This window comes from Salminus brasiliensis, chromosome 20, assembly GCF_030463535.1.
Source record: "Salminus brasiliensis chromosome 20, fSalBra1.hap2, whole genome shotgun sequence".
NCBI lineage: Eukaryota > Metazoa > Chordata > Actinopteri > Characiformes > Bryconidae > Salminus > Salminus brasiliensis.
Window position 1 is genome coordinate 6654261 of NC_132897.1, and position 22037 is coordinate 6676297.

Consider the following 22037-nt stretch of genomic DNA (forward strand, 5'->3'; position numbering starts at 1 on the left):
GGAATGCAATCAATAAAATATTAAAGACCCAGATCTTTCCTTGAAGATTTGCCTGAGGCCAGAGACCCTCTGTTTGGGTCAATACAGCCACCCATACAGCAGCGGGCTGTTCGTCATTGGCACAACACTGACACCTGCAGGATTGTTGAAGGCATTGCAGACCCTATTTGAGTCGAATTTATAGTTTTTTTTATTTTTTTTTAGATTGGACCATTGGATACCATTCTTCTCACATATCAGATTACATATCAGATTAATTAAAAATTAATTATGATAATAAAATAAATACTTTTCTCGTAGTTCGGTGACGTCGTACGTTTGCGTGATGCGCGTCGTCAGGCAACGGTGGCTGCAGGTAGCAAGGCTAACAGTGAAGCAAATGACCACTTTTAAAGCTAAAATTGAACGTTTTTGAGTGAAGAATTCATATTTAAGCATTAGAAATCTGCATAATGCATGTTTTAGATGAAAACAGTGTTCAAGGATTGAGAAAAGATCGAAAATGAGAGCTCAAAGGGCGAAGGGAAGCTACCGGCTTGATGCGGCCATAGCTTCAGCTGCTGAAGCATCAGACTGAGCTGAACGCTGCAGCTGCTGCAGCTGCTGCTGAGGTGAATCCCACTGGTTTGTCCTTTATAGTTAGCTAGTAGTTTTCTGGCGAATTATGTAACACAGTTAATGGTTTAACATGTCCCTGGGTTTGTACTGTTAGCTGTCAGGCTGTCGTGTCTCTTGTGTCCTCTCCTAAACCTGCTGTTCAGTCCAATCCCCATTGCTTCTATAGCTGTAACGTTCATTTGATGATCTAACCAGCCTTTTATGGCCCTCTTCTCTTCCAGGATGCTTTTTGCTGTGGAAGAAGTGAAATAGGAGCTGAACAGGTCCAAAGGGAATGGAGCTTCCAGTCACTGACCCTGCTGACCCCAGCAATGTGCAGCAGCATCAACAGCCGTGGCCTGACTGCAGGAGCTGGGCCCCTCTCCCCTCCCCAGCTGGCTCGCCGTCTGAGATGTCCAGCAGTTTTCCTGCATCCTACCACCCCCTCCATCTGAGCTCTTCGCCTCAGAGCAGACCAGCTAACATGGGCCCAATGTGGCCATTACCTACAGTGGGCCCAGGCTATCCCCAGCAAGCAGCATGCTGGTCTCCATCACAGCCACAGTGTAACGGTATGTCAGCCTTTTGCTTTGCACTCACATTTACAGAAAGTCCCATTTTTCTGCATTGGTAGGTCGCATTTATTCTTGGGTATTTTGTTGAACTCTGGTCTGCTGGCTTGACAAAATATTAGTTATATCACTGTTACTGTTGCTATTGAAAATGAAGATTAATACCTTTTTAAGCTATTGCACAGCAGTACAACAGAATATAACATATTCGACCCATCCATGGTAGAGAACACACACACTTTAATGATTAGGGGCAGTTAGCACACACAGCCAGAGCAGTGGGTACCCACCACAGGAGCAATTGGGATTTAGGCCGCCTCAGCCAGGAATGCTGAGGGAGGAGAAAGGGCTCTTTCTGCACTCCCCCACTTCCAGGGTCCAGGGGCTTGTACTAGTTACCTTCCATTCCCAAGCCTACTTCTCTAACCTTTAGGCCAATAACGTAATAATGCAATAATAATATAATAATAATAATAAAGTTGCTATTCAAATCAAGATTGTACAGAACTTGAATTTTCTTGTTCCTGGGCTCCCCCCTATAGTCGGAAAATAGGATACACGAGAGTAGGACACAATTGCATGCGTTTCTGGACATCTGAGAGATACAGAAAGGCATTGATAGTGAAAGAAGCCTGTGGACTGATGCACAAACTGAGTCAGTATTGTGTGAAACCCTGTAATATTGCCCTACCACCTCAGTCCATATGTGTCTTTCACTTCAGATGCTGGTTCTGTGTCTCCCAGCTTGCCAACAAATGCATGTTTATAGCTGTTCATAAGTGGGAGCTCATAGTGCATCACTTGTATGTGTAGTTAGAAGCTTGAAAGAAGCTTGATGCTGGGTGCTGAGCTTGACTGTTGCGTTACAGGTGGAACTGCGTTCCATGGTTCATTACAATATCCAGTAAAATCCCTATAATAATAAATATTTTATATAAAATAAATGTTTGTTCATTTCTGTGGCTATTAAATTTGTTCAGTGATCAATCAATTTCATTATCTTGCGTCAAATACATGGTGTGTGTGTGTGTGTGTGTGTGTGTGTGAATGATGTATTGTTTTAAGTAACAATACCACAGCCAAAATGTCCACATGTAAAGTCAATGGGCAGTAAAATGACATCAATTTTACTCTGACTCTGATGGTAGTGTATTTGTTCCTGGAGTTACCTTAATAAGGTTCTGAGAAGAAGGAAACTGTTGGAGTTGTACATTTAAGGTTTATGCCCAGAACTGTTGGCTTGTTTGACATTGCCTGTGTGTCATTTTACGTTTTTCTTTTAATCCTGTACTGTTATTGTCACAGGTGTATTTAAACCTGTCCCTGATGTCAGTAGTCCAACACAGATGGCACCACAAGGAATCATCTCCCAGCCGGTGAGAGTTATATTACAGCTGTCCTACTTTGGGCTAATATCATAGGGTATACAGTAACTACTATAAATATCTATTATCTTGTCTTACGTTTCTCCACACGTATGGATTTGTGTGTGTGTGGTGTGCATTGGGTTTATGTTAGATAGTTCTGTTGTCTGTTACTGTGCACAGTGAACAAAGACAAATTCATTGTATGAACTAACATACCTGGACAATAAAACCTGATTCTTATTCATTCAGACCAGTCCTCTGTCCAGCCCCAGGTCAGAGTCTCGTTATGGCCTGGACCCTCAGATACTCCCCAGTGTCGTAAGTCTATTTTTATTACAATATTTTGTCTGTTTTTAAGCAAAAAGTTATCATATTCATCTTCATTCATTCATACATTTCTATGATATGTGCTTGTTCACTTTCACATTCATGCCTTATTACATCATTTTATTGACCTCAGATTTTATTGACCGCAGATCTGCTCTTTCTACCAAGACATTAACATTTATTTTTGTAAGTGAAACTAGTCATTAGTGTAAACAGTTCTCGGCATTCTCACATTGTATGTTAAAAAAATGATGTAAATGTATCTGTTTGAAAATATCTGAATTTTGTGTTCATACAGCGCTGATGAAATCTGATCTATTACACAGCCCATATGCGATTAGTGTGAACACTTCTGCATTGAAAGATGGATGAAAGTATAGTTTGAAAGAAGTAGCTTATTGTGTTTACATAGCTCTAAAACAAAGCTGATCTGTCACATTTTGGGCAACATTTGTCCCCCTTTTAACCTGTAATTTGTACATAACCTGTGAATTGCTATATTGCAAGGTACTATACTAAAAGAATCCTGGGTACTGTATTAACCTGTGATTTGTCTGTACTGTTGTTGTCGTGCTGCAGGTGCAGGGGATGGGTGAGGACAGGGCTCAGTGGGAAGGAAAAGTGTTTTCATCAGAACCTCAGTCTTCTGTCCCACCACTCTCCACTACTGCCTGCACTCTGGAGGACAGAGGTACTGCTTAATGCACCTAGCCACACACACTGAAATGAACATAACAGAAGGATATGGGTGTGTTTTTGACTTTACTTAATTTAACATATATGGTAGTGCATATACACATATGATCCTCTTGATGAGCACTCATCAGCACTCTTCGAAACCACCTGCAGTTTCAAATTAAAACTTTCACCATACGCTTTAAACCCCTAAACCCCAAGTTGTGTGGAGTTCCCTTCAGTTCCTCAAGGTCATAACTATTTAACTTGTATAATTTCGTTGTGTTTTTCAAGTAAGTTTAAATTACATCATTACATTTAGCTGTAGATAAAATACATAACATGTTTTCAGATCAACCACCAATTAAGTAATAAGCCTTATAATGTATGGGGTTACAAAATCCTGTCAGGACAAAACCTGTCATGTCCATATGAACATGAACCTGAGGGTTATACAGGTATATATTAGTAATTAATTAAAAAGTGAGAGAGACTCTTGACAGAATGTTAAGTAAAGTATTATTTTGTCATTGTCTGTCCCTTGCAGGTAATGCTACTGCTCGGTTCGTCCGCTGCACATCCTACAGCTTTCCTGTTGAGGCCCAGTTAGCACAACAGTGCCACCTGCCTCTAGCAGCCATCTTCTGCCCTCTGGCCAGACTTGAGAAAGAAGAGGTATGGGTGCAGTTAGACTCCTTACTTCCCAAAAGACACAAAGACTGCCTACACATTTTAATGTTGTTTTAATCAGCTATGTTTGGAGTAAAATAATGAAAACTGGAGTGTAAAGTTGTTGTTTTTGCCTGTAGTGTTTCGGTGTTCAGTTTTGGATCAGTGTAGTATTGTGTGTGCAGCGAGCAGTGCCGGTGTGCGAGGCGGGGGAGTGTATTAAGGGCTGTACAGATTGCGGCGCCTTCATGAGTCCTGCAATGAGCTGGCAGGACTGTGGCCAGCGCTTCTACTGCCCCTTCTGCGGCAAGCTTACAGAAGGTCAGAATGAATCAGATGATGTTCTTTATTCATTCTCTTCACATCCTTACAGTTTGTCTGTCTTTTTCTTCAAAGCTTTACCAATCATAACAACAAATAGCACCACTCTCTTATCCTTAGTCTTCCTTCAGTCATCACCACCACACTACAGAATTTATCCAGAACATCAAACACTTTTAGATATGCTTACTAACCACTGGCCTGACCTGAGATCTTACACATGTGCAAGTTCACACACACACACACACAGCTTGTCTAGTCCCTGTAGAAAAGTATTGCCAACCCAACACTGAGCTGTGGAGCAGTGGTTCTGTGTTCTGTGAAACAAAGGTCCTTCATTCAATACTTCTGGGATGAGTTGAGGTTTAGGTGGGGAGGTGATCATCCAATATCCTGACCAACACTCTTGTTGCTGAATTCAGTCAAATCCTCACAGCAGTGCTCCAGAATAGAAAGGTTTGTCTGGACAGGAGAGACCGCTCCTACAGCTCCAGAATAAATGTATTTTCTTCCCCCTTTACTTTTTTCAGAAGAACCACTTAATCAACAGGTGTCCCAATACTTATATATGATGACAGTGCTGTTGAGTGCAGATATGTTTTTATGTCTCTTTTCCTTAATAATAGTGACCAGCCTGTCCACCTTTTGGGGACTTGAAAGTGCTGATTCTGAAAGAAACTGGCCAGCACTGGTAGAATTTGATGAGTATTTATTAGTCTCATAAAACTCAGTGCTAAAACATGTCTCTGCTCTCAGTAGTCTCATTCAAAATCTTTACTTTTTCTTCTATATCTTATTTGTTTCTCTCCCTCAGTGCCGTGGCAGTCATATCAGCCTACAAACAAGGGGCATCGAATTGACCGTGAGAAGAAACCAGAGCTCAGTTTGGGTTCATACGAGATACTGGAAACGCAAAAGGTTACATGGGTCTTAAATGTGATCTCTGCCCTGTAAATTATGTATTATGTATGTCTCTCTGCATCCCTGTCTTGTCCTGTTATTGGCCACCAGGGAGGCACTATCAAGTATAAAGGAAACTGTGACCAGGAGAGATATTTAGCTGGAAGAACATCCTGTTCAGTCCAACCATGCTTTGGTCTTGGAGTGGATCTAAGGATGAAGGATGTTACAGTCTGACCCTAGACTGGATCATAACCGCTGTATACAAACCGCTAATGAGAGAAGCCTTAAGCTTGACTTACTCTCATTGGTGATTGGTGGTGTTATTTACACTTCTTCTCTGATTTATGCATTCTCCTCATGCTTCGTTTATAGAGTCATGTGTATTTCACAATTTTGGAATTTGGAGTAAATATGCTTAATCCTGCTTCCCAAGTGGACTTTTGGAGGATACATTTGGAGAAGGTCTGCAGTATTTGCTGTGCAGCCTAGATAACTTACAGAATTGTGGCTCTGTGTAGTGTCTGCAAGTCCTGGGAAGTCCAGAGATTTTTGACTGGGCAGAGGTTCCATCTGTGTGGCATCATTAGGAGCCATATCACTTTCAGCACTTTCTGTAGTGTATAGCAGTTTGTCAGAGTGTCATGTGTGCATTACAGTGTGTGCAGAATTATTAGAATTATTATTAAGTTGTATTTGAGAGGATTCTTTTTATTATTGAACAACAACTATGTTCTCAATCAACCGAGAAGATTCATAAATATCAAAGCTTAATTATTTTGGAAGTTGGAGTGGGGTTTTTTAGATTTGGCTATCTTTGGAGGATATCTGTTTGTGCAGGTAACTATTACTGTGCAGAATTATTAGGCAACTATTAAAAAACAAATATATACCCATCTCACTTATTATTTTCACCAGGTAAACCAATATAACAACACAAAATTTATAAATAAACATTTCTGACATTCAAAAACAAAACCACAAACAAATCAGTGACCAGTATAGCCACCTTTCTTTACCATGACACTCAAAAGCCTTCCATCCATAGATTCTGTCAGTTGCTTGATCTGTTTACGGTCAATATTGCGTGCAGCAGACACTACAGCCTCCCAGACACTGTTCAGAGAGGTGTACTGTTTTCCCTCCCTGTAGATCTCACATTTTATGAGGGACCACAGGTTCTCTATGGGGTTTAGATCAGGTGAACAAGGGGGCCATGTCATCACCCTTACTGGCCAGCCACGCTGTGGAGTATTTGGATGCATGTGATGGAGCATTGTCCTGCATGAAGATCATGTTTTTCTTGAACGATACAGACTTCTTTCTGTACCACTGCTTGAAGGTGTCTTCCAGAAACTGGCAGTAGGTCTGGGAGTTGAGCTTCACTCCATCCTCAACCCGAAAAGGTCCCACAAGTTCATCTTGATGATACCAGCCCATACCAGTACCCCACCTCTGTCTTGCTGGCGTCTGAGTCGGAGTGGAGCTCTCTGCCCTTTACTGATCCAGCCTCGGGCCCATCCATCTGGCCCATCAAGAGTCACTCGCATTTCATCAGTCCATAAAACCTTAAAACCTTAAGATATTTCTTGGCCCAGTCTTGACGTTTTATCTTATGTTTCTTGTTCAAAGGTGGTTGTTTTTCAGCCTTCCTTACCTTGGCCATGTCCCTGAGTATCGCACACCTTGTGCTTTTTGATACTCCAGTAACGTTGCAGCTCTGAAATATGGCAAAACTGGTGGCAAATGGCATCTTGGCAGCTTCACGCTTGATTTTCCTACGTTTCTTGCGACCCTGTTGGCTATTTGCCATGAAACGCTTGATTGTTCGGTGATCACGCTTCAAAAGTTTGGCAATTTCAAGACTGCTGCATCCCTCTGCAAGACATCTCACAATTTTTGACTTTTCAGAGTCCGTCAAATCTCTCTTCTGACCCATTTTGCCAAAGGAAAGGAAGTTGCCTAATAATTAAGGACACCTTATATAGGGTGTTGATGTCATTAGACCACACCCCTTTTCATTACAGAGATGCACATCACCTGATTTACTTGATTGGTAGTTGGCTTTCAAGCCTATAGAGCTTGGAGTAGGACAACATGTATAAAAAGGATGATGTGATCAAAATACTCATTTGCCTAATAATTCTGCACACAGTGTAGTGAGAAGTATGGAGTGCTCTTGTTCAATGTAATATTATAATAATATAACTTCGAATATTGTCTGTGCTCGTTTTCTATGCAGGAAGAGGCTGCTGTGTTGCTTCTGGCGATTGATGTCACTGCCATTGCGATACGATCAGGACAGCTGGATTTCATCTGTCAGCAGCTCTGTTCCCTACTGCAGTTTCTAGATGGGTATGACTGTCGAAGGATATAGTGCCTTATATATGTGTAGCATACACTAGCATACACCCGCAAACCCATACGTTCATCATAACCTCAGTGTTGACTGCTTTGACTTTGTTTTAGAGGGGGAGATGCTGACCAGTCCAGTCTCAGAGTTGGTTTGATGACATATGATGGTAGGATTCACCTCTATGACCTCAGCCCAACTTTGTCCCGCCCCCACATGATGGTCATCACAGACACAGACCAGCTCGAACTTCCTGTGAGGGAAGGGCTTCTGGTGCCGCTGAAAGACTGCAGGCATATTGTAGAGAGGTACCAACACAACTCCTCACTAGTAGACTAGCAGACATAGGGGCCTTTTCATGTACTTTTTTTTACTTTTTGTTACCTTTATGGCACCATTCAACTTCCTAATCAGTTTCTAATCAGTGTTTATGATATGTGCACTAATCAATAACACAGTAATAATAAATTAACATGTTTTTGTTCAGTGTTCTGCAACAACTGCCACTGTTTGATGCTGAGACTCAGGAAAGCTCAGGCTGCCAAGATCTTCCTGTTTCAGCTGCACTCAAGATCCTACAGGTAGAAAACATCTGACCCTGTATACTTCTGGACATACATTTGACATTATGTGCTAGTAGCATGTGCTCTTTTCTAATTCACAAGCCTTAACAATGCATTAGACATTATTTTTATTTACAGAAAATAGCTGTGTCCATAAATAGTAAATAAGTGAATAAAAATCTTTATTTCTTAAACGGCTATACTTCTCCATAATAGCAGCTTCATGCATCTGGTTTCTTAAAGTGATTGCAATTTATGAGTCAGAATGCTTTAAATTATCTCCTTTACTAGAGCGTCACTAGCCTTTGGTACCTTTTCCCAACAGACCACAGATTGTTCTGGGAGGCTCCTGATTTTCCACTCCTCACCTCTTACTGAAAGCTTAGACAAGCAAAGCTCCACAGGCTTCTTCACCTCCAACAAACCAAAGGTGAAATAAGCAAGGATAGAATAAATCATTGCTGCATTATTTGTTTAATATCTTTCTGTCTACAAGAAGGCCTGTCTTCATGCATCTGTATTCTTTTTCTTTTTTTCTTTATTTATTTATTTTCTCTCCTCAGTCCATCTTTCAGGCTCCAGACTCTTCCACGTCATTGGCTAAGGCGTGTGTCAGTCAAGGCTGCAGTGTGCAGCTTTTTGTGTTTTCTCAGCAAGATGTGGGCGGGGCTTGGCCCGGACACATTCCCTTTATGACAGGTGGCAAGCTCATCTGCTACAACAGTTTACAGGTATTACAGTATAAAGATTAATTGATGTACACTTTTTCACCTTCACTTTAACCCTTAGCTCTTGAATGTCCCCTTCGTCACTGCACATTGGCAGCCCAGACTCAGGGCAAGACTTAAGATTCATCTGTCCAAAGCACATTGTTCCAGGAGTCCTGGTCTTGTTCTAGGTGATCTCTAGCACACTTTACTCTTGCCCTGATGGTTTTTTTTCTTTATTGACAAGAGTTTCCTCCTTGCACACCCCCTTATTGTGCAGTCTTTTTCTGATAGTAGAAAGAGACTAGATGCTGTACTTTGACATCAGCTGTGGGACGAGCTCCCTTTGGCTGCATGTACAGTGGGGGGAAAAAAGTATTTAGTCAGTCACCAATTGTGCAAGTTCTCCCACTTAAAAAGATGAGAGAGGCCTGTAATTGACATCATAGGTAGACCTCAACTATGAGAGACAAAATGAGAAAAAAAAATCAGAAAATCACATTGTCTGATTTTTAAAGAATTTATTATAATGGTGGAAAATAAGTATTTGGTTCATCTCAATACTTTGTTATATATCATTTGTTGGCAATGACAGAGGTCAAAGTCTTCACAAGGTTGACACACACCGTTGCTGGTATGTTGGCCCATTCTTCCATGCAGATCTCCTCTAGAGCAGTGATGTTTTGGGGCTGTCGGCGGGCAACACAGACTTTCAACTCCCTCCAAAGGTTTTCTATGGGGTTGAGATCTGGAGACTGGCTAGGCCACTCCAGGACCTTGAAATGCTTCTCACGAAGACACTCCTTTGTTGCCCTGGCAGTGTGCTTGGGATCATTGTCATGCTGAAAGACCCAGCCACGTTTCATCTTCAATGCCCTTGCTGATGGAAGGAGGTTTGCACTCAAAATCTCACAACACATGGCCCCATTCATTCTTTCATGTACACGGACCAGTCGTCCCAGTCCCTTTGCAGAGAAACAGCCCCCAAGCATGATGTTGCCACCCCAATGCTTCACAGTTGGTATGGTGTTCTTTGGATGCAACTCGGCGTTCACTCTCCACGAAACACAACGAGTTGTTCCTGAACATCCAAATGCTCTCTAGCAAACTTCAGACGCGCCCGGTTATGTACTGGCTTAAGCAGGGGAACACGTCTGCACTGCAAGATCTGAGTCCCTGGCGGCGTAGTGTGTTACTGACGGTAGCCTTTGTAACGTTGGTCCAGCTTTCTGCAGGTCATTCACTAGTTCCCCCCGTGTGGTTCTGGGATTTTTGCTCACTGTTCTTGTGATCATTTTGACCCCACGGGCTGAGATTTTGCGTGGAGCCCCTGATCGAGGGAGATTAGCAGTGGTCTTGTAGGTCTCCCATTTTCTGATTATTGCTACCACAGTAGATTTCTTCACACCAAGCTGCTTGCCTATTGCAGATTCAGTCTTCCCAGCCTGGTGCAAGTCTACAATTTTGTTTCTGGTGTCCTTCGACAGCTCTTTGGTCTTCACCATAGTGGAGTTTGGAGTGTGACTGTTTGAGGTTGTGGGCAGGTGTCTTTTATACTGTTAACGAGTTCAAACAGGTGCCATTAATACAGGTAATGAGTGGAGGACAGAGAAGCCTCTTAAAGAAGAAGTTACAGGTCTGTGACAGCCAGAAATCTTGCTTGTTTGTAGGTGACCAAATACTTATTTTCCACCATTATTTGCAAATAAATTCTTTAAAAATCAGACAATGTGATTTTCAGAATTTTTTTTTTTCATTTTGTCTCTCATAGTTGAGGTCTACCTATGATGTCAATTACAGGCCTCTCAAATTTTTGTAAGTGGGAGAACTTGCACAATGGGTGACTGACTAAATACTTTTTTCCCCACTGTAGGTCCTGTGATGGCATTTCAAGACTTCTTCACACATTTTGCCATCTGCTCTTGAGCTGAACTTGCTAAGAGGTCCTGACCTGGCCATGCTTGTTTTAAATGTTCTCCACTTGCAAATGGTTTAGCGAACAGTGAAACGACTGATTTTTTTTTTATTTAATCTGTTCCAAGATCTTTGTAGCCTCGTTCTATCTGAAGGCATCAGAGAGCTCTCTGAATGTGGCCATGGTGATCTTCAACACTCACTTCAACAATCAAGAGCAAACCAGACTAAATGTCTGAGGTTTAAATAAAACAGGGTCCTCCAGAATCCTCTCTAACCATGTTCTAATCATCTGCAGCTGATGATCTGCATCGGATTCTGATTTTAGGCATTTTAAGTAATGATATAATATATTGTAATATAGTAACTTTTTCCTCACAAGAAAACTGTGTATCTGTTAATTACATTTTAAGCTTGTATGTGTTTAGTTAGATTACCTCCATCTCTCATTATTGTTCAAATGAAGATCAAATGTTTTTTTTTATGACTGTATGAAGCTCTAGATATAACTGTAATTTGCTGTATGTTTCCTTTTTTGAAGTCTGAGGTGGAGAGAGAGCGTTTCTGTGGAGACCTGTTGAAGAGTGTGAACACTGAGATGGCATACAAAGCTCAGCTAAGAGTTTTTGTCAGCAAAGGTAACCTAAGGAATCCACTAGCATCCCATCAAAGCATTTTTGTGCTTAAAATAGGAGAATTCTCTTTATAACTTATGACAAAAACATTTCAAATAAAGATTGATGAGTGTTAAATATAATGGTGAAAGGGTTTTGTTGACAGCATGTGACTTATGTCTTATTATTACAATTTTTTTTTGTAGAATTACGTGTGTCTGGTTGCTATGGCTCCGTCATTGCCGGCCCCAACTCCTGCTGTGTTGCCATGGCAGCACTTGATTGGCGCACAGCCCTGGCATTTGAGTTCACACATAGTAAATCCCTTGATGAAACAAGAGGCGTGGCCATACAGGTGAGAATGAGACTGACAGGTTCACGCTAAGTTGCAGACACAAATGATAAATGGCTTATCAAATGAACACAACTTTCACAAGTAAATGTTTCAGTATTAAGGGCAGATTTGTCTGAGGAATGTTAGCCAACTGAATAAATTGTAGTCTTGTGTAGTTGTGTTGAAATGTACAGTACATGTGCATATGCAAAAATCTGATTGTCTATATAATAATCTGTAATAATGGGAAAAGCGCAGTGTGATAATGTCCCTGCTTTAACATATTGGTTTGACCTGGCAATTAATGGGTGAGTTGACCCAAGTGTGCTTAAGCAGGAAAAGTATACTCCAGGGCTGGAGGTCCCCACCCTTGGGATCAGGTATTGATTTAGAAGCATTTTTTCCCCCTAAATTATTACCATGTATGGTCATTATTGTTATGCTTTCACAAGCACTTTCTGAAGTGTTTATTAATGGGTTAGTTGTGTAGGTTAAAAAAATAAATGTGTGATGAATTTACTACATAAACCTATGCATGAACCTTCATACTGTACATATGGTCCCAGTTGTGTTTATCTATTCTTTCAAATCCAGAAACAAATAATAATGGGGCCCATGTCCAACAGTTTTCTTGCATTATATATTTTATATAAGGTCCACTTATAACATTTGTGTGACTTTATGTTCCCTCCAATGTCACTTTATCACTATATCAACTAGTTTATCAACTATACAAGCTGTTTTTGTGCCTCATTCAAAAAGCAGTCTAGGCTGAAACTCTCCTGAGAACTGCAGTAGGCTGAATAGGTGGAGATATGTAAATTAGCTGGTTCTTGTGACCTCAGAGAAACCGGACTGGGGAATGAGCACACTTGCATATATAGAAACATTGCAAATTGATAATACCTGAAAAACAAGTCCAATCTACTAACTGGGTCTGCAGAGGATTGCAATCTTTGGAATGAGCCACATACCACATGCTGTCCTTTTAGCGTGTACCCTAATGAATATGCAGTGTCTGTGCAAAACAAAGGATGCAACAGTGCAGTACACTTAGCCTGAAAGTAATTTTGAAGATGGCAACTGCAAGTGTGCTATTAATATCAGTGAAGGAGAGATACTGATCTGTTGTTTTATGCTGTGGCTGCAGTCATTGTATTTTTAGCTCTTTCTTAGTTTCAGAATGTACAGTGTGTGATAAATACAGTATGTATAAACAAATAAATATGTAGTTATACTATAGTTCTTCACCGAATTCAGTCACATTTTACTCAGAGAATAAGAATGCCTATATAATGTTCATAAAGCACTTCTCAGTAACATATGCAGAGTGTAAAGAGAAGACTTCTCAGCCATACTGTTTCACAGTCCTAAAAATAAAGATTCTTAATTTATTTTTGGCTTGGACTTGCTGTTTTAGGAAAACTCTTTAATTGGTGTAGAACCCGTACTTATGCTGAGTTTCGTTAATTTAAGTACCTCTACACAAAGTAAAGGTTTTATCCCAATTAACTGTCGTTCCAACTTCTCTGTGTTAAAGACTAATTTGGGATGTTTTTGATCGTGACAAGTTATACTAAATGGACAAAACTATTGGGACACCTGCTCATTCATTGTTTCTTACAAAATCCAGGGTATTACGAAAAGCTTATCCTGCTTTTGTTGGAGTAACTGTCACTTCTGCCCAGGGAAGGCTTTCTATTCTGTTAGCAATACGTCTCTAAAGAGACTAGACTAGACATACTGTGTGTTTGTGTATGTGGAGCTGAATCTGTTTCAGCAATGGGTACAACTTTAAGTTGCTGAATGCATTCATTGGAAGGGGTGTCCACAAACATTTGGACATATAAGTAAGTGTGATGGGCTTTATGAGTAGCTTCTTTTTGTTGTGTTGTCTCATCTCTGTGTGTTTCTTGTGTTTGTCTGTGGCTGTAGGCAGTTCTGTCTTACAGTAGCTCTAGAGGAGAGAGGCGGACACGGGTCCACACTGTTACTTTGGCATGCTCCCAAAACCCACTGGAGACGTTCCGAACCAGCCAGGCTGAGACACTGCTCACTTTCTACTGCAAAAAGAGTAAGCTAAGACTCTGTTCTGTAGCGCACAGCACCAGTCATATGTTTACACGCCTACTTGTAATTTTTCATTTTAATATTTTCCACATTTTAGAATAATGGTGAAAATCAAAACAATGAAATAACCCGTATGGAATTAGCATGCAGCTTTACCCAGTCTTGGCATTCTCTCAGTCAGATTCATGTAGAGCCAGCTGGGATATTTCTTCACCAGACTTGAGAAAGTATGTGCTTTTTGTCTGGAATATAAATACATACACAGACTGTAAGGTATTATGTTTTTTCCTTAGAAACAAACATCAAGGCAGTTTTTGTATTAGGTGTAGTAAGTACACTACATGGACAAAAGTATTAGGACACCTGCTCATCAGTTGTTTCTTCTGAAATCAAAGGTATTTAAAATAGTGTATCCTGCTTTTGTTTGAGTAACTGTCTCTACTGTCCAGGAAATACTTTTTTAACTAGATTTTGGAGATTTTTTTACTGTGAGGATAGGATTGCATTCAGTGACAAAAGGTCAGAATATTGGATGATCACCACCCCACCTTATCCCCAAATCCCAATCCAAAGAAAACACAATTCTCCTGCTCCACAGCTCAATGCTTTATACCTCTGTAGCTCACACCAGGCATTGGGCATGGTGCCAATAGGTTGATGTTCATCTTCTGCAGAGAGTCCTTTTGTATTAGCAATACTTCTCTACAGGGACTAGACAAGCTGTGTGTGTACATTGGGTGCAACAATGGGTGCAGCTTAAACTAGCTGAAAGCATTCATTAGAAGGGGTGTCCACAATACATATAGTGTATCTATATGTTCATGGATTAGCAAGTATGTCAGCTTCAGCTTCCCTGATAACTGGTAAGTAGCCAGGTATCGTATCTCATCTTTGTCGCACAGATAAAACCTTGTATCACCAGTCTGCTGTTTTTGACTTTTTGACGGAACGTGCATCTGGCTGGTGTCACTTTTTAAAAAACTCCTTGCTACAACTACAGTGGTTTTGGTAGTTGCTCGCCATTCTGAGGTTTGTGTGTCTGTGTGTGTGTGTGTGTTTGTTTGTTAGTGTATTGTTTAGCATTGGAGACCCCTCTGCAGTGTCTTCGTGAGGAGCTTCAGATTGAGATAACTGAGGCTTTAGCCTGCTACAGAAAACACTGCTGCACTACCTCAGTCTCCCCTGGACAGGTGAGCCCAAGAGAACACAAACACTCACAATATTTAGTTCAGTGTGTTCAGTCTGACTCACGTTGACACCTCTTGCTGGTTGGGGCTAGTATAGTGCTAGGTGCTCCAGTACACCTCCTCATGTTTATGTAAGGAACGATTATATCAATTGTAGAAATCATACAGTGTGTTTGTCTGCTGAAACCGAGCGCTTCACAGCTGTTTCTGTAGACCTTATGACTCATGAGTGGATCAGTGGCCCTAATTTTATCTCCATGGTCTGACTGCAGTAATTGCGCTGTCGCTCTCACTCTCTCGCTCTCTCAAGAGTCAAGATTCAGAATAGCTTTATTTTTTATGACTGTAATGAGTACAATTTGCCAAAGCATTACAACAATAACAATGCAAATGACACTAACATCTAGGCATATCGCAATAATTGTTTATTGTTGGATGATATATAAATAGTTGCGATAAACAATATTATTGTTGTTATTGTTGATATGATAGAAGAATAAAACAATTACTCCCTTTTTAAAGAGCACTGAACTTGCAACTGTTTAAAAAAATAGGAATTGAAATATAAAAAAAATGTTTAATCCCGGCTCATGTTGCTCCACCCTTCAGCAGCCGGAGCCCGAGAGAGCACAATTGACCATGCCTTCTCTGGATGGGTAGATGGCGCTCTCTCCTCTCATCACTACCATTGTAATGTTGGCTGATGTATCAGAGCTAGGGATATTGTGCTTTTCTTCCAGCGTGTTGGCCGCATAGTCATGCTGCATTGGCAGCAGTTCAAAAAGAGGCGGAGGCTGACTTCAAGTATCTGAGGAGGCATGTGCTTGTCTTCACCCTCCTAGTGTTTGGGAGCTTTGCAAGTGATCCTAGTCCTAGTGAGTGAGTGGGTTAATTGGCCCAGCTAAAATTGGGGAGGGGGGTGCTGTTTTTTGGCAGTGTATAGTTGCAGCATGTCTTTGGCCATATAGCGAGTTTGTGCTGTCACATGTATGTTTAGAGCCAACTATCCAGAAAGCCCCTCTCCGACTCCTGAACCTGATGGTTGTGGTTTAGAGGAGCTGTTAAGTTTATTGTGTCTGTTTGTAAACACGTCTTCACCTGTCTCTGTCTGCTCTGTGTGTATGGAGGCGCTGTTATTGATGGAACAGCGCTGTTATTGATGGAATGGTCACTGTGTGCGCTGCACTCTTTTCCTACATGATGGCGCTGTCAGCTCGCAGTCTCATGTCCCACCTCAAACAGAGAGCACAGAACAGAGCGACTGGTTAAAATATTGATGACTGCTTTCTTCTATTTACAAACACTCAAGTAAACACAGTGGGCAGCGGAAATACTGGGCCAGCAAAATGAGATTGAGAAATGTTATTACATTTGATGTTTGATGTTATTACAATGACAGAAGTGACATCAATAGTAGAATAAAGATGATGACAATAAAAATTATAATAATAATATAGAAATTATACATAAAGTAAACCATTTGGCAAATGTACTCTCTCCCTTGCTGTTTCTCTCTCTCTCACTCCATATCTCTCTTTGTCTGTTTGCCTGTCTGGCACTCTCTCACTCTCTCTATTTTTCCTTGTGCTCTATCGCTGTGGCTGTCTGTGTGTTTAGTTTTCGCTCTCTTTGCCTTTGCTCCCGTGCTCGTGTCCGTCTGTCTGTCTCTTTATCTATCTCTCACATTATTGTGTCTATGACTCTCTCTCTCTCTCTCTCTTTTATATTATTGTCAGACTCTCTCGTCCTGTGTGTCTTTGACTCTGCTATATTATTTGTCAGTTGCTCACTCATATTATTGGGTGTCTGACATTATTTTCTGTGTTTGTAGTTTTTCTCTCTCTCTCTCTCTCTCTCTCTCTCTCTCTTCCCCCCCCCCCCCCCCCCCCCCTCACTGTGATTTCTATGAGATTTTCCCAGCCTTGCTGTTTTCTTAGTGGTTGATAAGAGTATCCGTCTCTCTGCTCCGCAGCTGGTGTTGCCTCAGTTTCTGAAAGCCCTTCCAGTCTACATCAACAGCCTGCGAAAGAGTGAAGTGCTACTGCCCGGCCTGCGCAGCTCCGTGCACCAGCGTCTGCAGCTGCGCAGCCTCACCGTCTCCATGGATACGCGCAGCACCGCCGCTCAGCTCTACCCACTCATTCTGCCTCTGGTGAGGCGTCCCGAACACTCTGTTCCACTGCAATTAATCCCTGCATTGAGCTCATTCTCTGTAAAGTGCTTAATGAAACCACACAGCTCTGCTGTAGAGGCTGGTAATTCAAGAGCCGGTTGAAGTTGATGTTGATTCACACGTCGCTTTGTTTGGCGGTTGATGTTATGATTCTCCAGTCCTGCTTATATCATTTCGTTTAATCCAACTCGCTTAAGTTTGAAAATCAGAGGGGTCGAGTGAATACTTGTCGCTTGGCTAAGATATGTGGATGGAGCTTGTTGGCACTAATGATTTTTGATTTCCTAAAGAAACAATTATTTTGGTTCCCACACGTCCTGGATAATCTGGAAATGGGAAATCACTGAAGATGCCCTAGAACTATTAGTAAGATTCTGGAAAAGTTGATCTATTGGGCCACTGAAATTACAAGATTGCAGCTACTGATGCCTGATTTATTTAAGTTTTTAATGCTGCACGAGTGTCTAGTGGACAGATACGTTATACCACCACCATGTTTCACAGTGTTTAATGGTGTAAGTGGATACGTAAGTCACTATGCATTATAAATATACACAGTCATATCAGAATATTATGACCACCTACCTAATAGTGGGAATAACCACCCTTGACTTGGATGACACTAGCAAAACGTCATGCCATGGACTGTATTAGTTGAGGGAAGGTGTTCATTATAGAGGTTAACTGCTCCACAGTGGTGCGTCAATTGCTCTGTACCACTCGTCGGAGTCAGCATTCCCCTCTAGCATCAATAGCTTATGGGGCACCACTGTTATGCCATTGGGAAGCAATCAGTGGGTGAGTCCATTTTCGGTGTACCTTCACTCACGGCTATTGAACATCACACAAAGTTAGTGGTTTCTGAGATGCTTTTGGACATCAGTCAAATCACGTCTATTTCCCATAGCGATTGCTTTGCACTTTGCTACAACTGACTGGTGTGCTTGCTTATTTCTATTCCATTCAGTTCAGGTGGATTTATGTAGTGCTTTTCACCCCAGATGTTTTCACAAAGCAGCTGTACAGAGGTCTGAGTCTGAGCCTCTTTTGAGCAAACCAGTCAGCAGTGGCAAGAAACTCCCTCTGATCAAGAGAAAGAAACCTTGAAGTGAATTAAGACTTAAGAAACCAATCCTCCTCTAGTCGACACCGAATAGCGCAACAGATTACAGAATAGCCATAAAATAACTGGTCAGGTAGGGTGAGACAATGAAGAACTGTTACTGATGTGAAAGCAGGCCATGACTTGAACATGTGAATGAGCGTAGCGTACCATGTAAATGTAAAGAAAAACTGTTGTATTCATGTAAAAAAAGGAGAAATGCTGACGATATGCTAAGTATGCAAATGAACCATTTACATAGTAGTCTATCGTTCTACATTTAAAAAGAGTGAATTTCCACATTAACACCCTTAGTTCTTCGGTCTGTTGTCTGACGCAGTGCATGTTGTTTGTAACTGAATTGTCCAGTCAGTGAAGTATCAGTAGATGTTCTGATTGTAGTAATGGCTAATTGGTCTTTCCCTGCCTCCAGCCGGTGAATGCTGAGAGATGCAGCGTGTCCTCCATGGATCCTGCAGTGCGCTGTTCTGCCTCCAGCCTGCAGTCCGACTCTCTGTACCTGCTCTACTGCCCCCTCACTTTGCTGCTGTGGGTGGGCAGCAGGGTTCCCCCCCAGGCCTTAACACAACTCTTCAACACCTCCTCCTTCTCATCACTCATGTCCGGGGAGGTGAGACACACCTGGAGCTGTGACTCTAATTTGATGATTCACAGAGTGCTGTATTCAATGTCCGGTCTGTTCGTAAAATGCCTCTCCTGTGACTCCTCTGTGCTTATCTGAGTGAACAGTCCCTCCTGCCTGTGTGTTTTGTACATGCATAGTCTAAAAATGCTAAATTGGTCAAATGTGTGTTGATGCTCCAGGTGAAAGTCTGAGAACACACAGAGTTCCTGTTCATTTGAAAAAAATCAATATTGGGGAAAATGAACAAAATGTGGCATGTACACAAGCTAATTTCCCAGCAAAACATGTCATTTGGACCAGGATATCCAATCTTTTGCATATTTACATGTTTTTGGAGCATTAACATTGAGCAGTTATTTTCTTTATTATTTGTTCATAACAGTAGTAATTATCTGGGTAATATACTATTTACCAATTTACCAGGTTAAACTACACCTGCAATTTACATATATATCTGAAATACAGTTGGGGTTTATTATTGCTGCATCATTACTAATGAATAGCCCATATGGCACAAATGAATATTACATATGGATATTTATATTAATTATGTATTATGTATTATTATCAATTATGTATTATTATCATCATTAACATATATTCATACTTACCTATATGTACATATATACATACACTATCGCTCAAACGTTTGGGATCACAGTGAAATTTTCTTGTTTTCAATGGAAACACACTTAATATTATGAAATAAAGCAAATAAACAGTACATGCAGCCATTGTCAGAGTAAGAAATATTGATTTTAATGAAAATGATGACATCAAAGAAGCCACCTTTTGCAGCAATTACAGCCTGGCAGACTCTAGGCATTCTAGGCACTCTAGGCGCCTCACAAATGTTCTTCTGTTTGATCCAAAGACCTCAAATGGTCTTTTCTTTTTATTGGCCAGTGTGAGGTATGGCTTTTTCTTGGCAATTCTAAGATAGTCCTAAGATAAGATAGTCCTTTATTAGTCCCGCAGTGGGGAAATTCTGCTATGAAGTCCAGTATCCTGAAGTCGCCTCTTAACCGTTGATGCTGACACTGGTGTTTGACGGGTTCCATTTAGTGTAGCTGTCAGTTGACAGCCTGTGAGGCGTCTTTCTCTCAAACTGCACACTCTAAGATATTTATCTTCTTGCACAGTTGTGCATCGGGGCCTCCCCCTCCTTTTTCTGTTCTTGTTAGAGCCAGTTTGTGAGAATGGCTGATAATAGGACTATGTGCAAAATAAGCCTCTATACAAAAATAGGCTTTAATACAAACTTTTTATTCATCTGATACACTTAAATGTAATTGTGAAATGGACAATATTGTTTGTGAATTGCATGAAAATGTGTTTCTCTTTTAAAAAGAGGGAAATTAGCAAGTGATCCTAAACTTTTGAGCAGTAGTGTGTGTGTGTGTTATTGCATCCATCTATATGGGGCAAATTATTGCATGCACTTACAGATGTCTATTTATATTTACTATAAAAATAAATATATGTATAAAAACAAAACTGTGTGTGTGTTCTGCAGATGAAACCTCCGGTGTTGGATAACCCTCTTTCAGTTGGTCTTCGGAATCTCATCAGCACCCTACAGCCCTATGCAGCCGTTACCCTCAAGGTGTGCCTACCTATGATTGACACTCATTTCCTCCTCCACCTTATTTCCTCTTATTATTCCCATTATTCCCTCATTATTCCCATTATTCCCTCATTATTCACATTATTCCCTCTTAAAAAATAATTGTGGTGATCATGATTTATCCATCAAATATCATTGTAGTCATACTGCAGCCCTGCCTACGGGATACCTGTAACTGGTTTGTTTTGTAGTGCCTAATCTGTTAAAACATATTTTTAATGTACCAATATTTGTACAAAATTAGCATAAAGGTTAATAAAGGTTTAGACAAGTGTTCTGTTTATGAGACAGCACTGACAATAACGTGCATTTCGTATCCGGATATTAGCTGGATTTACTGTTTATACTTTATAACGCATTAACAGTTTCACTTCCTGTAACTGATAGATAGACAGGAGATAGACAAGGTAGAGGGAAAGAAACTAGTATCTATAATAGTTATAATTACTTGTGTTAACTTTTTTTCTGCAGACCTATTTCCACTTGCCTGACTGTATACAGACAAAATCCAATGCATAATCCAATCACAATGCGTCCACACCTGGCTTTTCTTATATGGTCAGCTGAAATCTGAACATCACAAGTGCACGTTAGCTTCGTAGTCACTGAAATACTGCTATATCAGTATGTGAAAAACATAGAAACTGTATGTTCATCTGTGTGTGCAGCTAAAGGTGGTGAAGGAAGGGGACAGTTGTGAGGAGTGTCTCCAACGCCTTCTAGTGGAGGACAAAAGTCCTAATGGAGGTGCTTCATACGCCGACTTCCTGTTCCACCTTCATGTCAACTCACTGCGCCGGATTGCGGGATAATGCCGGAGTTTCCTCTTGTTTTTTCTCTTACCTCTGGCTCGGCACTGTCTTCAATCAGGGACAAGAACCTACTTCTCCTAAAACGTCTCCTTTCTATTTTCACAGTTAAGAAAGAAACGTGTTGACGGTAAGGACAGTACAGGGGAGACCGTCATGACCGCAGTGATGGGCTTAAGAGAAGGAAAAGACTGCTGGCATTAGACTAAGGACTGTGTATAATGTATGAAAGTCGAGCTCAGCGATTCCCGGTTCTAGCAGCCTGTGTGCAATTCTGAAGAAGTTAAATTTAACATTTCAGTCATGAATTTTGCACTCGCCGCCTTACCGGGAGTGGGGAGTCACAACGTGCATGTTAAGGTTTGAAGCAATAAGATATTTATTGAATTCTGTGCTCACTACATCAGTGTATCTGTAACATTTGTGTGTTTTTATTCATTTCATATTTATTTTTGTATTTGACTGCAGGTCTCTGCCTCGTGGAAGTGTTTGAATAAACAGAAGTGAGTG

The 22037-nt window shown here is 41.0% G+C and overlaps 1 protein-coding gene across 1 annotated transcript; it reads left to right on the plus strand.

The window, feature by feature from the left end:
* The first annotated feature begins 344 nt into the window (after positions 1-344).
* On the plus strand, positions 345-22037 carry LOC140541853 (protein transport protein Sec24C). Its single transcript, XM_072664651.1, has 21 exons — positions 345-611; positions 840-1169; positions 2475-2545; positions 2786-2854; positions 3443-3554; positions 4086-4213; positions 4393-4528; positions 5343-5446; positions 7671-7783; positions 7898-8089; positions 8269-8362; positions 8670-8774; positions 8908-9075; positions 11507-11603; positions 11786-11934; positions 13849-13987; positions 15052-15173; positions 17143-17322; positions 18879-19076; positions 20608-20697; positions 21387-22037. Exons 2-21 carry the CDS (start codon positions 893-895, stop codon positions 21528-21530), a joined length of 2688 nt encoding a protein of 895 aa, XP_072520752.1. The 5' UTR covers positions 345-611; positions 840-892; the 3' UTR covers positions 21531-22037.

Excerpts from the sequence above, each read along its gene's own strand:
- LOC140541853 (XM_072664651.1), top strand. The coding sequence starts at position 893 with ATGGAGCTTCCAGTCACTGACCCTGCTGACCCCAGCAATGTGCAGCAG. Across the intron at positions 1,170-2,474 it reads ATCACAGCCACAGTGTAACG|GTGTATTTAAACCTGTCCCT; the intron begins GTATGTCAGCCT and ends TTATTGTCACAG. Across the intron at positions 2,855-3,442 it reads CTCAGATACTCCCCAGTGTC|GTGCAGGGGATGGGTGAGGA; the intron begins GTAAGTCTATTT and ends GTCGTGCTGCAG.